Raw genomic sequence first — 17,210 nt, forward strand, 5'->3', positions numbered from 1 at the left:
CAGAAGGGGGAAAATATGTGGCAGCTATTTTTACAATGGCCCCACTTACACCTTCTTCATAAATTCCTCTATCTTCCTGCTTCTCCATGTTCTGTTCACTCTATTTCCTGTGTGCTTTTAATACATTATTTCACCACAGTTTCCATTGCTCCAATAATGGATAAGAGTGAAGACCTCAAGTCAAACTACCTCAGTTCAAAAGCTGATCTTGGTACTCAAAACTAAATAAAGTTTCTTAGCTCTCTGTCCTTCAGTTTCTTTACCTATAAAATATAGATTAACAATAGCCCTAACACTATAGATGAGAAAATTATACTTTGAACAGTTCCTAGAATATAGTTAAGTGATTAATTAATATTAGCTATTAATAACTATACCATCATCACTTCCCCTTTAGACTAGTAAAGTAGATTTCTAATTGAATTCATTATCCCTACTTCAATACCTAAGCTCCTTCTTTTACTATATTGTATAGAATTCAAAGGATCTGAGAACTGAATGGGAAAATTACATCTTCATTTTAGCTTATATTTAATTGAAATTTAGCATTTCTTTTCATCCTGAATGTAGGCTTGAAAGCACAAAAGTGTTCATAATATTTGTGACCATATCAACAGAAGAAATCATAAATAGTTCATATCAAACTGTGCTTATTGTAAGCATCTCATTTATGCTCATCAATGCTTTTATACTATGATAGTTATTCAACTTCTAGTTATTTTCACATGTTAATTTTGTGTTATCAGATTTTATTATATCACACATTAAACATATTTTATTATTATAATTTAGTATGATTGGTTTTCTTTGCATTTAAACCATTATTCTGAAAAGATATATATATGCTTCACCAGACTTCAGAATGGACCTTGGTATAAAAAATGTTAAAATACCTTATTGAAAGTGAGTCTTTTAAAAATTTTTACACCTAACCATATTGCTTTCTGCTTAAAATGTTTCACTAGCTCTCATCACTGACAATATCAAGTACAAGCTCCTTAGGAAGACATACAAAGTCTGTCCTGGTTCAATCCACCCCCATAGCCTCATTGCTTGTTACTGCCCATGGCCAACCATTCTGAACTACTCACAGGCTCTAGAGGGCTTCATGCTTTTTCATGCCTGTGTCCATGTGTGTGTGTGTGTGTGTGTGTGTGTGTGTGTGTGTGTGTGTGTTGGGGGGGTACAATGCTCGTCTTCCTTCTTCTTCCTCATTTGTTCTTTCTCCTTACTTATTCATCAATATTTTTTAATTATTAAAGACATTGCTAATGTAACATCCTCCTTTACATCTCCAGTGAACACCCAACATGGTTGCGGCGACTTTCCTGCCTTCTCCCATAGCACCCTGTTTAAAACATTTGTCACATTTTATTAAAGTGGACCATTTGCTTTTCTGTTCTTACTAGACTATGACTTTCTTGAGCGAGAATCATGACGTACTTTTCTCATCTCCTCTCTCCAGTTTCTGCAGTAATATCTAGGACTCAATGAATGGATAAAATCCAATAGAATATCACACAAATATGAACAGAGTTAATATATTATGTTAGAGTGAAAGTACCAGAGACATTCTGAATTACTTTATGCCCTCTTCTATGGTAACAGTGGATAGAAAACATTGTTCTTTTGGGAGGCTGAATGATATACTTGGTGGCATGACTGAGAAGATTTGTGACTTTGGAAAAAGAGGGCCATATAATTTTTTTCCTCTGGAGTTGTGGGAGAAAGAGATCTTGGCTTCAGTAGAGGTGAGGACACTATCTTACAAGGACTTTATTGTTGTGGGCTAAATATTCCACATCTAAAGTGAGCAGGAATTAAAATATGACAAGAGCAGACAAAATTTTTGGTGGAATAAATGGATGAATATATGTAGAACTGCAGCTGGTTATTTCTGAATGGACAGAAAGGAACCCTGATATCATCCTACAATTGAATTCCTACTCTACACTTATGACAAAATAGAGTGGAGATTCATTTGAAAGATTTTATTTTTTTAAGTATATTTTATTGATTACATTGTTACAGTAGTCCCAATTTTTTCCCTTTGCTCCCCTCTGCTCTGTACCCTCCTACCATTCAGAAATCCTACCCTCCAGAAATCCTACCCTCCTTAGTTCATGTCCATGAGTGGTGCATTAAATTCTTTGGCTACCTATATTATTCTTAACTTCCCCCTGTCTATTTTGTACCAACCAAGTATGCTTCTTAATCCCTGCACCGTTTCTCCATTTCTTCCCTTCCCCCTCCCAGCTGATAAGACTCCAAATGTTCCCCATACCTATGATTCTGTTCTTATTCTGGTTTGCTTAGTTGAATTTTGTTCTTATTTTTTATATTCAGTTGTTGATAGTTGTGAGTTTGTTGTCATTTTAATGTTCATAGTGTTGATCTTCTTTTTCTTAAATAAGATTCTTTAACATTTCATATAATAATGGCTTGGTGATGATGAACTTCTTTAGCTTTACCTTGTCTGGGAAGCACTTTATCTGCCCTTCCATTCTAAATGATAGCTTTGCTGGGTGGAGTAATCTTGGTGGTAGGTCCTTGATTTTCATCACATTGAATACTTTTTGCTGGTCCCTTCTTGCCTGCAAAGTTTCTTCTGAGAAATCAGCTGATAGTCTTATAGGCACCCCTTTGTAGGTAACTCTCTGCTTTTCTCTTGCTGCTTTTAAGATTCTCTCTTTATCTTTCACCTTTGGCATTTTAATTATGATGTATCTTGTGTGGTCCTCTTTGGGTCTAGCTTGTTTGGGACTCTCTATGCTTCCTGGACTTGTTTGTCTATTTTCTTCACCAAATTTCGGGAGTTTTTCTTCATTATTTTTTCACATAAGCTTTCAATTTTTTGTTCTTTCTCTTCTCCTTCTGCAACCCTATGATTCGGATGTTGGTATACTTAAAGTCGTCCCAGAGGTTCCTAAGCCTCTCCTCATTTTTTTTCTTCAATTTTTGTGTCCTCATTCTGTACTGGCTGACTGTTTTTTCCTTCCTTATGTTCCAAATAATTTATTGTAACCCCAGTTTTCTTTCCTTCACCATTGGTTTTGTGTGGATTTTCCTTCATTTCATTTAGCATAGCCTTCACTTCTTCCCTTATGCATTTGCTGTACTTAAGCATATCTGTCAAACCTGCGAGCATCTTTATCACCAGTGTTTTGAACTCTATGTCTGTTAGGTTGGCTATCTCCTCATCACTTAGTTCTCCCACTGGAACCTTGATCCATTCCCCCTTTTGGGCCATACTTCTCTGTCTCCTCATCTTGACAGGCTTCTGTGTTTGTTTGCCTCTGTGTCTTAGATAGAGCTGTCTCGCCTGTTATGTTGTAAGGAGTGGAGCCTTAGGTATTCATCAGTACAGGGCAACCCATTTCACCATGTTGTGGCTCTCTCTGTATGTGGGGGAGGGGGCTGAGAGAGAACAATGCTGCTTGCTCAGCACTCGCCCCTTTTCCAGGCACCTCTCCCACTTCTATATGGGACTGGCACCCCTCTAACTATTGCTCTGGCTGTCATTCCTAGAATGTGTGGGTCTGTGAACGTTCTAGGACCATGGGGACCCTTTAAACAAGTGGATTCTACTGAGAGACTGACAGTTTCTTCCTCCGCAGACTGGCAGTTTCTTCCTCTGTCCCAAATCCCACTGGTTTTCACACTCAGAAGCAGTGAGGCTTTATTTTCCTCAACCCTGGAACCATGAGCTGTGCAGTCTGGTCTGGTGCTGGGAGCGCTCCCCAGGTGCCCCTCCCTACTTTTTAAAATGTGTTAACTGCACTTTCTGCTGGGCTGCCATGGCCACTGCTGCTGCCACAGCTACCACACCGCATCCTCTCCATCCCTCCTACCTGTCTGGATGAGTATTTCTTCTTTATATCTTTGTTTGTTGGACTTCCATGCAGCTCGATTTTCTGGAACTTCTGGTTGTCTCTAGTTTTGAGGTAGTTGTATTTCTTCTTAGTTGTGGAGGGAGACCCAGCGTGTCTGTCTAGGCTTCCATCTTGGCCAGAAGTCAGTGGGGCACTTTCTAGAGATCCATATAAAAGATTTTAAATGGAAATAACAAACCTTAAGACTGTTAGAAGAAAATACAAGATATATTTTTTAATGGAAAAGGCCTTTCCAAGTATGACACAAAATTGGAAGCCATTGAAAATACTAAAGTATGTGACATTATACAAATTTTTAAATTCTGCATAAAAAAAAACAAGAAATCACAAAGTCAAAAGAGACATGAAAATGTGGTAAGAAATAGTTTTGGCTAATTTCTTAAATATAAAGATATTTTTAGAAATACTAACAAACTAATAGAAAAAAATGACCAAAGAATAAAAGCAAACAGTTCACAGAAAAGGAAATACAGGTGATCCTTAAATGTGAAAAGATTAATAACCTCTTTCAAAATAATAGAAATCCAATTAAAGTTATGATAAGATGCCACTTTCACTTATTAGGCTAGAAATAAGAAGGATGAGGGTATGAGAAAATAGGTAATTTCATATATTGTTAATGGAAATATAAATTGGTATAACCTCTACAAAGTACAAATTGGTGATATCCATTAAAATAAAGAATCATATTGTTTGTCTTTGCAAAGGGGAAATCTCACACACACACATGCATGCACACACAATATGGCTCCCTTCCTTCAGTTTACATAGACATTATCATGTAAAATGAAGCAGCTAACTCATAATCATAAAAGGAGACAACCTGAGGAGCAAGTAAACACAATGAGGCTAACAGAGTGAAAGGTACAAAGAAGCTAAATCTTCATTGATGTTATTTAGCTGATCATACTATACCTAGAACTGTCTTCTATCTGGACTATATGAGTTAATAAAATTTTCTACTGTTTAAGCCATATTTGAATTAGGATTTCTGTTACTTACAGCTGAAAATATTCTAAATAAATGAATAAATGTGTATATAGTAAGTATGTACACACATATGTATACCTCAGTACATATACATCTATCTTTACATTTGAATATACTGTAACTAAATCTATGATAATCAATGTAACCATTCTCTGTTGTTGGAAATATGTTATTTCCAATTTTAAAAAAATAATAACATGATTTTACATAAATGTAAAATGGATAAGATTTTAGAAGTAAGTAATTGTATAAAAATTTTAAGGATCTTGTTAATTATTGAAAGGCAGCTAGTCAGGGCCTTTCTACAGGCAATGTATAGAGTACTCCTTTCTGATCACCCTTACTAATAACACTAGATATTAATATAAAAATTTAATGTATTTTTAGGTGAAAGGATAACGTGTAGTTTAAAATTATTATTAGTGAGAATTAACACTGTGATTTATTAAAAGATTACATTTTTCAGGAGGTACCTATCAGATCAGAATAGTAAAAAAAAAAAAAAAATAGATGGAAAGTACTTAACTTTTAAGTTCAAGAGTCTAGGGTTCAGATATAAAATATAAAGAATGAATAAATAGAGCCAGTCAGCCAGAGCATGTTCTTTTATCTTCTCACATAAAGACCTTGAGAGCTAATTATGGGAGTGAATTTGATGAGAACAGATAAGCTTAAGACGTTGGTCTTTTTGTGCCCTACTTTATAGGGTAAGCTGGTCATAAGAAGGTAGAGACATTACAATCCACCTTTAAGTTTGGAGATTTGGGAATAGACGTATATTGTGCATTATTTTCTGGGTGAAGTTCAGGGAAATAAGCATCACTAGAGCAGTTCCATTGACATTGTGGTGTTGCATCCATAAGATAGAAATGGTGATATAGCATGAGGGGGCTTTAAGTAAAGTTGATGTCAGTTTTGCAACAATTAAAAGTTTTATTTTTTTCACATCTGAGCTAATGACTGAAAAATTGTACTACTCCCTTTGTATTTGTATTTCTCCCATCATGGTGCCCCTGTCTTAGTCACTTATTATTCATGAGCATCTCTGAACCTCAACTTCCTCATTTTAAAATGGAGATATCTGTATAATGTGTATTAATCTTGCTAGTAAATACTCATGCTCCTTGTCCAAGATCCTGTAGGTGGTTTATTCCTTGCCAAGCTGACCAGAATATAAAAGGGCTTAGCACGCTATCAGATAATTTACCTGGATAATAGATATATAAATACAATGTATGTTGTGTCAATAAATATACAGCCAAATTCTAGCTTCTGGCACAAATTCTACCCTGAAATGGCACTATTCTATTTGGCCAGTTCCAGGAATCAGTAAACATCTGGTCAAGCAAGGTGGGGGTCACTGTTCACAGTCTACCCACCTCTATCAGCAAAGGGTGAGCTCTTGGCACTGCAGTTGCAGGGCTGTTTCTCCCACAATTTATTTTATTTGTTTATTTGAATCCTCACCCAAGGATATGTTTATTGACTTGAGAGAGAGAGAGACAGACAGAGACAGAGACAGAGAGAGAAACATCAATGTGAGAAAGAAACGCCTCCCATACACACCCTGACCAGGGATCAAACCTGCAGCCTCGGTATGTGCTCTGACCAGGAATTGAACCCACAGCCTTTTGGAGCATGGGATGATACTCAAATCAACGGAGGCACCCAGGCAGGGCTACTGCAGTTTTTTTAGTTATAGGCATGCATCCTTACCTGTGAGTAGATGGGAACCTAGCATTCTGTCTGATCCTAGCTATAAGGAACTTAAAATCACTATAAGACACAGGGTTTGTTATATTCTAGACTTTGAGACAATATTACTGGCTGCAAGATATATCTGCAAGGAGGGAGGACCATCCTTATCTGCTCTTTTTTGCTATAATTTCTATCCCATGGCACCTGTCCTGGTTCAGAGCTCAAGATGACCTGAAGTTCCTCCGTGGAATCCTTTACTTAGAGTGGTGCAGGCAGCCACATAACTCATGCCATTACTTGAGTTGCTGAGAAGTATGCAGCTTTTCAGGAAGACATTCTTGGAGCTTGAGGCCAAGCAGTTGCCTCAATGACTGCCTGATTGTTTCCATTTAACAAGTTGGATTTTCTCCCACAGTCACTTCAGTGTGCTCAGTTAATTGGTGTTTTATGCTTGATTTTCACGTTCAAAATTCTATCACAGCATTATGAGGATTCAATGTCATGATGTAGGCAAAAGTTCTTATATTGACATGTTTTGTTTTTGCCTGTTGGAGAGGTAAAGCCAGAATTCTGAGTTCCATGGGAATAGAGCCAAAAGATGTTTGGCTTCTCAGTCAGAGTTAATGTCCGTGGGAGCGGATCTGGGAAAGTCTTGTGGAGGATCCATGGCCAAAACCGCATAATCAGATTTTGTTCTGAATAGTGTCCTTCATAAGACATTAGAAAAAGAAAGAAGATAACACTTACAGAAAAAAGATTTTCATAATAGAATAAACTTGCATGGTTAGGAAAACAAAGAGGTGAGTTAGTAGGTTAATCTTCTTACATTTTGGTTTTAAGTAACCTTTAAGATTTAATTGAATTAAATTTATCTGTTGTTCCTTCTCAGGAGAACTTTCCAACAAATCTCTTTAGGATTAGAATCAGGGAATATGTTTTAGATTACTGTAAACTAATTCTAGTGAATAGTGTTTTGCCTATAATGCATATGTAAAATAAAAGAATATTTTATTAAAGTCAATTTTTAATCAATAAATGTGTGTTTAATAAAAAGCACCAACTTTATTATGAAGCAGGAATAATAGCATTACAGTATTAAATATTTTTCTGCTTTATAGTAATCCAAAACTGGAATAAACTAAAACTAAGTATGTATGTCTTTGTTTCATTGCCAGGGTATGTATTTCTATATCATGAATATTTTGTATAAGGTTAAACTATAGCTGGAGTGAAATATTCAACCTTTATAATATATCATTAGATAGTTGTGTATTATTATTACACATACATTACATCTGTCAAATAAAATATGCAACTTCATATGTAAAATCTTACATTCTTAACATCCTGTGATTTTGACAGGATGTACTATTCATTCAGCTATTTTGATCTGTAACCTAGTAAAAGATATATAAATATTCCTTCTATCTTATATTTTAAATGGCAACAAAGATTGTCTTGCTGTTAACCCTGCATGCTACCTAATGAAAACATACTCATTTTCCAAAAATTTCCTCTGCAAAATTCCATCAAGACATGAATGAACTAAATTTAGTACCATTTTTCATTGTTTGACATCTTACTCAAGAACAACCAAAATTAGTATAGTTTACTTTGATATGTTTTGCAGTGTGTAAACTGGAACTGAATGACCATGAAAATGAAATTTCAACACTACATGTCATATGCCAGGCAAGTCATGACTTGCATATCATGTTTTAGCCTATGGTTTAATTTATCAGTTATATTATGTGGTAGTATTGGTTTTATTTTTAAAAATGATCATTTGTTATTTTAGATGGATTTTTAACCATACAACATCCTACATTTTAAACAAGTACAGTACTATTGGAATGAATGATCAAACAAGTATAACATTGATTTATATTTCTATTTTTAATTGAGGTGTAACTTATAGATTTCTATTTCTTATATACAAATATAAATGCTGTGTTTCTTGGTAAATCTGATTAACTTTTTTCCAAGTGAGAATTTCTTTTTGTTTAATAGTTCATTTTTCTTGTATTTTTTTGTATTAACATTTATCTTCCCTATACCCTCTTCCATCTCTACCCCCCCACACACACAGAATCACTACACAGTTGTCTATGTCCATGAGTTCTTTCTCAGCTTTGTTTGATCCCTCCACCCCCAGCCCACCCCCCAAGAACTGTCAGCCTGCTCTCTATCTGTGAGTCTGTCTCTATTTTACTTGTTAGTTCATTAGATTGCATATACGAGTAAAATCATATGACACTTCTCTTTCTCTGAATGGTTTATATCACTTAGCATAATGTTCTCCAGGCCCATCCATGCTGTTGGAAAGGGTAACATTTTCTTCTTTTTTTGTGGCAAAGTGGTATTCCATTGTGTAAATGTACCATCGCTGTTTTATTCACTCATTTACTGATGGACACTGGGCTGCTTCCAGATCCTGGCCATTGTGTTTATTAATTTCTTTTACCCTCAATTCCCTCTCTGAAATGGATATAGTAATAATACTTAATTTTCAGCATTATGGAGGTAAAATTATATCGTTAATGTAAAAGAACTTTGAAAACTATTTAATTATTAATTATTTTAATTTTTATTCTTATACCCAATAAAGTAGTAGTTTTAGTCACACACTACTATAGATTTCCCATTAGAGTCTACTTGTCCTGTCACAAAAGAGATTGGTCCTGATGCTTCCTTTCATGGACATATTGTTTTCAAGAGAGGGCTACCACATCATAAAGTAGGTGATGTGATCCTGGGACCCCATGATAACAGTGAATATAAAGATTGAGGAGTTAGTCCTTGGAAACTGAAGTGTTCCTTCCTCACACTCCCCACCATAGAGGTCAAGGTCTTCAGTTATTTGAACTCCAAAGCCTAAGGTATGTTAATGGACTTGCTGACCTAGACTTTTTGGTCATGTATATTCATGGTCTTGGGAGAAGTAAGTTCCAGCCTGTGCAACTTAAAGTGGCCTCACCCCACCACCATAGTTGGCTCCTTTTCTCACAGGGGCAACCTCTTACAGCTCCAGCCTTATCAATATGAAATATGTCAGTATTAAAATTAGAAAAAGTACTATAGCTTGTATGAGTGGACATTGCTTTAATATCATTGATGGTTAAAAATTACATTTACATTAATGGTAAGTTATGTATTTAGGAAGCAGGAACTAGATATAATTTTAATCACCTATAACTGCTTTACAGCTAAGTTACTAAACCAATGAAGGGTGGAGAAGAGAGCACTTCAGAAAGCTTTATGTACACTGTTGTACGTACAGATTTATAGCACTTTATAATTATTTTTTAAATTCAGTTTGAAAATTGGTGCTCATAAACCTCAGAAAAATGTGCCAAGTATCATTAAGTGCTAGAAAGAAGATGCAGCTTCCCTGTATCCCTGTGACTTCAGTAGAACTGGTAACTCTAGGACCATATACCCTTGCCAACTGCAATCACGTGAAAATTGAACCTATGAAAACATATAAATAATTTTCAGGTCAAGATAGAGGAATGAAACAGATAAAACTAGTTCTTTTTTTTGTATGTGTAAAACAACTTGACTAGGACTAAATTAACAAGAATTTCACTCATGAGAACTAGAATGGCAGGCCTAAAATTCTCAGACCAAACTCTTGTGCTAAACCATTAGACTTTGATAATAAAGTAAGTCAGAAATCCAGAATTAACCTTCATAACATGAAACTCTAGTGTCTTTCAAAAATGGTGAAAACACTTTAATATAATTTATATTGTTTCTACACATTACATGTAAGAAATAATTTCACTTAATCATAAGTACAATGAATTTGATTAAACAAAATCCTAATTTACAAAACAGAAGTGAATATATGCAGAAATATATTCATTATTGAATTATAAAATAAACTTAACAGTTCTTCTTAAGATATCATCAGTTTATTCTGTATTTCAGATAATACAGTGAAATCATTTTGCTATGCTTAATAATACTTATCAGTATTAATAATGGAACGTTGAGATTTGAATGCAATGACAGTAAACCATTGAAATTTCTCATTCACATTATGCAGCCATCATCAATCCGTAAGTGAATGTTAATAATGTAAAAAAATATAAAATGATTGTAATATAACCATTAGCATATGGAATTTGAAAACCACTATTTTATCTGCTAATTTGCTCTGAAATATAGGCAGTTGCTTTTCTATCATATAAGATGTCTTTGTGCCTTAATACTTAATTTGAAATGTCCTTACTGTAAAAATATACCAAAGTAAATAAAAAAGGAGACACTTATTTACAAAAAAGTATACATATTATATAAATGCAATTGTTTCAAAGTTTTTTATAAGATATTGATAGAATCTGTCATTTCATTATATTATAAAAACTGCAGTATTGCAAAGGCTGTAATTTTTAATTTTTGTAATTTTGAAATTTTGATAAAAATGAATACTTTATGTCTACCTTTTAAGATAAATTCAGATTCTCCAAGTTTGCTACAAAAATGATTCTTCTTTTATTAAAGAAAATCCATTCCCCATTTGGAGGTGTATGAAAGTGCACCTGAAGAAAGGAAGAAGTTATTATTTTACTGGATGTTTTTACTTGGTAAACCTGATAAAATCAACCATTCAGCCTATTGTGTTAGCACCATTGGCATGCATTGTTAATGTACTGTACCAATTATAATAGGAATGGGAACTTGCATATTGTGTCCCCTCCCTATTTTTGTGGAACTTCATCTTACCAAGTATGCTATTATACAATATGGTTCAAGTGTATAAGGATGATTCAAATGATGGTATATAACAATCCTGCATTTCACCAATACTATATATAGGTTTTTCTGAAGATACTAAGTGAAACTCTAAAGAAATAAACTTTAAGCGTACTCCTTTAGTTCACTAGAACACAAGGAGAATTGCTTTCATTTACCTGCATATGTTGTAATATATATATGAACATAAGTGTAAATTGATCTTCTAGTCCTAAAGCTCTGGAAATCATAAAGATTTTTAGTGTATAATTTATTTTGATGGTTAAATGCCAACCATTGCATATATTCTCTCTTTTAGTTTATATACTGTAGTTTATGCTTAAGTGACGGTAGCATACTATAGGCTTATAGCCTGTGGTACATAATTTCACAGTTTCAAAATTGTTGAGGGGAAGGTCTTCCATGTTTTAGGAAGTTATGAACCAAATATAAATTTCATGAGCACCCACAGCGATCTACTACCATGGCTGGAATTTTCCCATATATTATTTGTTCTTTGCCATTAAAATATAGCATATTAATTGGAGACATCTTTGTGGGAGTACAGCAGGGGCCTGCTGAACCTCTGGGGTTTGCTTGGTGTACAAGATGAGTATGAGGATATTTTTGTAAAAATACAAATTCACACTCTCCAGAGCAGTAATTGGCCTTATATCTTTTGGGTGCAATAATCCAATCCCATCCAAAAGCTTCAAAATCCACAGTTAGAGGGTAACGACAGCATCGAGATTCCGTTGAATGCTCATCACAGTCGAGTCCAAAATCTCTCCTGGATCTTTTTGGTGTATCTGTTACCTTGACTTCTAAAAAGGGATTCTATATGAAAAGGAAAGAGTGATCAGTAATATTCATAGACCCTGAAACACTTTCTTATCTCAGGAAGTCATTATTAAAGAAAAACTAACCATTTTGCTTATACCACATTTATTTTCTTAAGATTTATTACTATTATTTTATTGATTTTAGAGAGAAAGAGGGGGAGAAAGAGAGAGAGAGAGAGAGAAACATCGATTGGTTGCCTCCCATATGCTTCCCAACCAGGGACCAAACCTGCAACCCAGGCATGCACCCTGACTAGGGATCAAACCAGTGACCCTCCAACAAACTGAGTCACACTAGCCAGGGCTATACCACATTTATTTTTAAAAGACACAGCATTAAGGAATTTTAATTTACACTAGGATTGATTTTTCCCTTATGGCTCAAAAGTATACAGTAGCAATACAAATTTCCCTGTGGCATATAATAGATGCTCTGAAAATATTTATAGAATATTTATGAGATGAAAGAGTTGGGGGAGAAAGAGGGAAAATGTTAAGTTACTCCCAGTCTTCCCTCTTGTTGATCAAATATATTGGCTGACTATGTCTGATAGTTCCTGGAGAGATAGGTATACTCATCCATAGTCCACTCAGGGAAACTTGGATATTAAAGCCAGAACAAAATAATTACCTCCCAGCACTGTATGAATGGTAATGAGAAAAAGGAGGGTAGGGTAATGAAAGTGGTGGTATAATAGTGAGTTGGAAAGAGAAGCTCTAAGACAGGGAGGGACAGATGCAGAAAAAGGTACAATATCTCCTTTATTCTTTCACTGAAAGATGTTTCTAATCAGGTATTTAAACGGTAATGTTCTAATTGTTCTCCTGCACAAATCTTTTCATGCATTTGAGGCTTTTTTCCTTTCACATGAAAAACAGGAATATGTCATATTAACTACTTGTTTAATAATAATTAAAACCTATCACATTATCAACTTTGATCATTAAAAATCTACCTATAAAAAAAAACACTTTCTTAAATTAATAGTAGTTTTTATCTTATCCAAAATCAAAACAGACCTAGTAGTCATTGTTATTTAAGATTATAAAAACAGTGACATTATTTTGAGAGTCAATAATATTTTATATAGCATATTTAAAGAAAAAGAGATCATTTGGAAAATTGTATAATCTCTTCAAGAATATGTTTTCATTAAAGTAGACCTGACTTAATATCACTTACTAATAACACTAAAAAGATAACAGTTATTGCTTACGAGTGTAATCTTTTGTTGTAAATTATGTGAAGAGATGGAAGTAAAAAATATGGTCACATAAAATAAATTTTTGAAACCATAAATAAACACACGCATAGGTAAGCCAGAAAAGTAACTCTAAGTGTATACTTGGTTTTAAAGTTATTTTTGTTACTTTTATAATATATAAGGTATTGTCATCTGCTTGGCCTAATACTAAATTAGTTGGCATTACCTAAGTAAACTCTGGGATGTTTACTTTTGAATGGTAAGGCATATCAGAAATAAGCTAAGCAGCATAATTAACTAGCCTGAACATTAAGTTTTATTAGTATAATTCACAAAGTGTGTTAATAGCTTACAAAATAATGAATATATTTATCATTAGGGACCTTAAATATAGTATGTTTAATAAAATATAAGCCTAAGCATATTGTACTTAGTTCATTACTATAAATAAAAGCATTTATTTTAATTACAATTTTTAAAGCTTCTTTTTTTCTGCTTTATTAAACCAAAAAAATTTCAATACATTACACTCTTTGGGGGAAGGGTGAGTTTTAATTTCTTGGATGTGTACTAGGATCTACTATGAAGATAGCATGTTTTTATTCATATAATTATATAGCATATCCATTCCCAATTAAAAAGAGCTACCTAAGAAGTTAAGGACTATGGAATAACTTTTAAAAATCATTGTGCAAAGTAAAAGTATCAAGACGGTATTTCATAGAATATGAAATTAGATACCTACTTTTATCGGCTACAAGGTTACCACTGGGGTAAGTTACCTTTGTTTGGCGTAGGAGCATAGGAATGTGGTAGCTATTTTTCACTATTATTCATTCACATTATGATGAAAACATAACAAGGTTGTTAGAATGTTATTTCCACTTAGCACTTACCAGCCCATCTTCTCCTGGTCCTGGGAAGGTTACAGCAAGATCATGACCATTCTCATCTAAAGCTTTGATTTCAATGCCTAAGTTGGATTCAGGTTGTTTGAGCCAATTTTGCAACACTGTCTTCACATCAATGCTCTGCCAAATACCAGTGCCTGGGTTCATGTCAAGTTTCAGAGATCGGATTCCAGTATACCTTGTACCGTCTTTCATGGGTTTGATGAGTCTCAGGATTTGCACAAACACTGTTGTAGGAGTCTTGACAGGTCTCAGATATATCCACAGTTGGGCCTTTACTACTTTATTGAATTGTATTTTAGAGCTAAATTTAAAGAAACAACATTTGGGTTTTCCTTCCACTTGCATTAGAAGATCAGCTATAAATGAATCAGAAAAGAGTTATTGAAATAATTTCTCATGTAAAATGAACAAACCCCTTTATATTCATTGGTGAGTATTTTTTTCTATTGGATTAATGAATGTATATTTAGCCTTTTAAAATTAAAAACTATGTAGAATTTCATTCATAACTCAGAAAAAATATCAAAGAAAATAATTACTCTAACTTTTCAGGATTTTTTAGATATGTGTTTTTTTCCAGCCATTTATGAGGCATCTACTCACTTTCCAAAGAACTGCGGACTAAGGAAAATTTCATAAAGGAATGAACAGTGGATGAAATTTTAAAATGATGATGATTAGAGAGAACAAGAGACACCGTGGAGGAACATCCACTTAGAATTCTTTGGGAATCTGAGTAGTTACACTTACTGAGCAGCTGTACCAATCAGTCTGGAAGAAGGAACCCTTCCCCCAGGCCTGAATTACCTGGGGACAAGACACACTGAGCAGCTAACTGAGCCTGGGGAATTAATAGAAAATATAGTACATCTGTTATGTTTTGGCTCTGGAATGGCCTTTTAAAAGATCAAAACTATGCAGGTAATTAGCACCAAAATTTAAATGTTAAATTCAAAAGTTAGAAAATATGTCTTTAATGCCAGGCTGTTAGTGTAAGCAGAAGCACTTAAAAATTTCTTTCCTCTTGTTTTTCTAAGATTGTTTATAAATAAAGCAACTCTGTTCCAGGACAATTTGATAACAGTCTTAAAGGAAAATTATTTGCTGCATTATAACCAAATTAGTTAATAAGGAAAACAATATTTTGAAACTATTTCAAGTCCAGTCTACAGTGTATGAAGCACTGTATAAAGCAAGATCACAGACACATGACACAGAATCTTTCTTGTCATGCTTTCTGTTTTAATGTGCCTATCTCCCTTCTTTCTTTGACTAGAGTTTTGAACTGACTGCAGAAGGAATTGTATAAAATATATTCTTTCAGAAGCAATGTAGATATTATAGGTAATAGTCCTCCTTCCCATAAAGAATTGAGTAATATGTTAGAAGGTCCTTAAGCAATGTGCATGCTGGGTACTCAGAGCAATATAGTACCATGGTCAAGGTTTAAGTAAGACTTCGTGAGCCATAACATACTCAATTAAAATGTTTATTTCTTAGGCATTTTTGGATTATTAGTTCATGATGATTATTATGCTCTGTTTGCTTCATCATTGCTCTTATTAATACATTTTTAAATGTTTTTTCATACTCTCCAGTGTGATAGCTTTCAAAAGTAAGTATTTTGATTTGTGAAGAACATAAAAAATGTGAGAAAGAGTTTTGAATAACAGAAGTTATTCTAGGTGTTCAGCAAATGCTCAAATGGGCTTAAACATCTACAGGTTTCTTCCTTTCTCTATTCTTAGTGAAAAACTTTTTACTATAAATGCATATTTCAAGCAACCAAATGCATTTATGGAATTTTTTGTAAGTTTTAAACATAGCTTGTGTTATCTTTCAGTAGTTGCCTGGGTGGCATTAAGCTTTTAAAACATAAGCATTTTATATTTGTCACATTAAATTAAATAACATTAATACTTTTGCAAACATTTTCAGCAATTAATCTCAGTACATTTCTCATGAAATCTTGGGGGAGAAAAGCTCTTTTCCCTCCTACTTACATAAAAGCCAACAGCTTGTTAAAAGAACCTGAGAATAGATCTGTTTCTCATAAACACCAGAACAACAGTCAGCAGAATTGTTGGTATACACTAATAGGACTACTTACACTCTGTAGGCATAGTAATGATCGTTTCTGTCGTAGCATGATAATCATCATCTTCCAAGGAACCATCACTGCTGTCATCTCTCTGGACATCGTACTGATCAATCAGTTCCCGGAGTGGAGGAGCTTTGGGCAAAAGTTGTCTTATAGCATCTTTGCTGATGTTAGGAGCTGTTTCTAGCCGAAGTTTACTGAGGATTTGAATTTTTATGGCTTCTATTCTTGAAGATTTAGTGTTTTGCCTCCAAGTACATGCATTACACAGCCCCTCTTTTTCCACATTTTCTTTTTGCTCGCTGTTCTCATTTAGATCCACTGGGCCAGCAACAATCAGCATAAACAGGTAAATATAAACATAGATTTGCAGTTTTTGCATGATTTTAAAATCAGTACAATCTTTTCCTTGTTCTTATTTCCTTCTTTTACTTTTCTTTTGCTTTTGAGTAATGCCAAGCAAAGTTGTAATGCCTGTACAGTCGGAGAGACAACTTGCCACACCAGTGAATCTTTTATACTGTATTCCAAGTGGCTTTTTATATTCCAACTTTGATGAGACAAGTGTCGTCAGGATCTATGATTGGCTCTTGCTCCACAATGAATCTCGCTGTCAGAGGTTAAAACCCTGTCTGTCACAAGTCACGAAACAGTATTTTGTTACAGTCAAGGGTGAGCTGATTCATTTGAGTACTTCATAAAAGAAATAAATCTACAAATAATGAAAGATATATGTGACACTTGAAAAATTAAGTGTGTAAACAATAATATAAGCTACAGTTCAATCTTATTAATCTTTATATGTGAAACTCTTATAATTTAAGTAA

The 17,210-nt window shown here is 34.1% G+C and overlaps 1 protein-coding gene across 1 annotated transcript; it reads right to left on the minus strand.

The window, feature by feature from the left end:
- Positions 1-10,460: 10,460 nt before the first annotated feature.
- Positions 10,461-16,877, minus strand: MSTN (myostatin). The gene is made up of 3 exons (XM_090268238.1): positions 16,393-16,877; positions 14,265-14,638; positions 10,461-12,158 (listed from the first exon to the last, which is right to left on the minus strand). Exons 1-3 carry the CDS (start codon positions 16,763-16,765, stop codon positions 11,778-11,780), a joined length of 1,128 nt encoding a protein of 375 aa, XP_090124364.1. The 5' UTR covers positions 16,766-16,877; the 3' UTR covers positions 10,461-11,777.
- Between the last annotated feature and the right edge of the window lie 333 nt (positions 16,878-17,210).

Source organism: Furipterus horrens, unplaced genomic scaffold (assembly GCF_987537825.1).
Source record: "Furipterus horrens unplaced genomic scaffold, mFurHor1.1.pri manual_scaffold_1, whole genome shotgun sequence".
Classification (NCBI taxonomy): Eukaryota; Metazoa; Chordata; class Mammalia; order Chiroptera; family Furipteridae; genus Furipterus; species Furipterus horrens.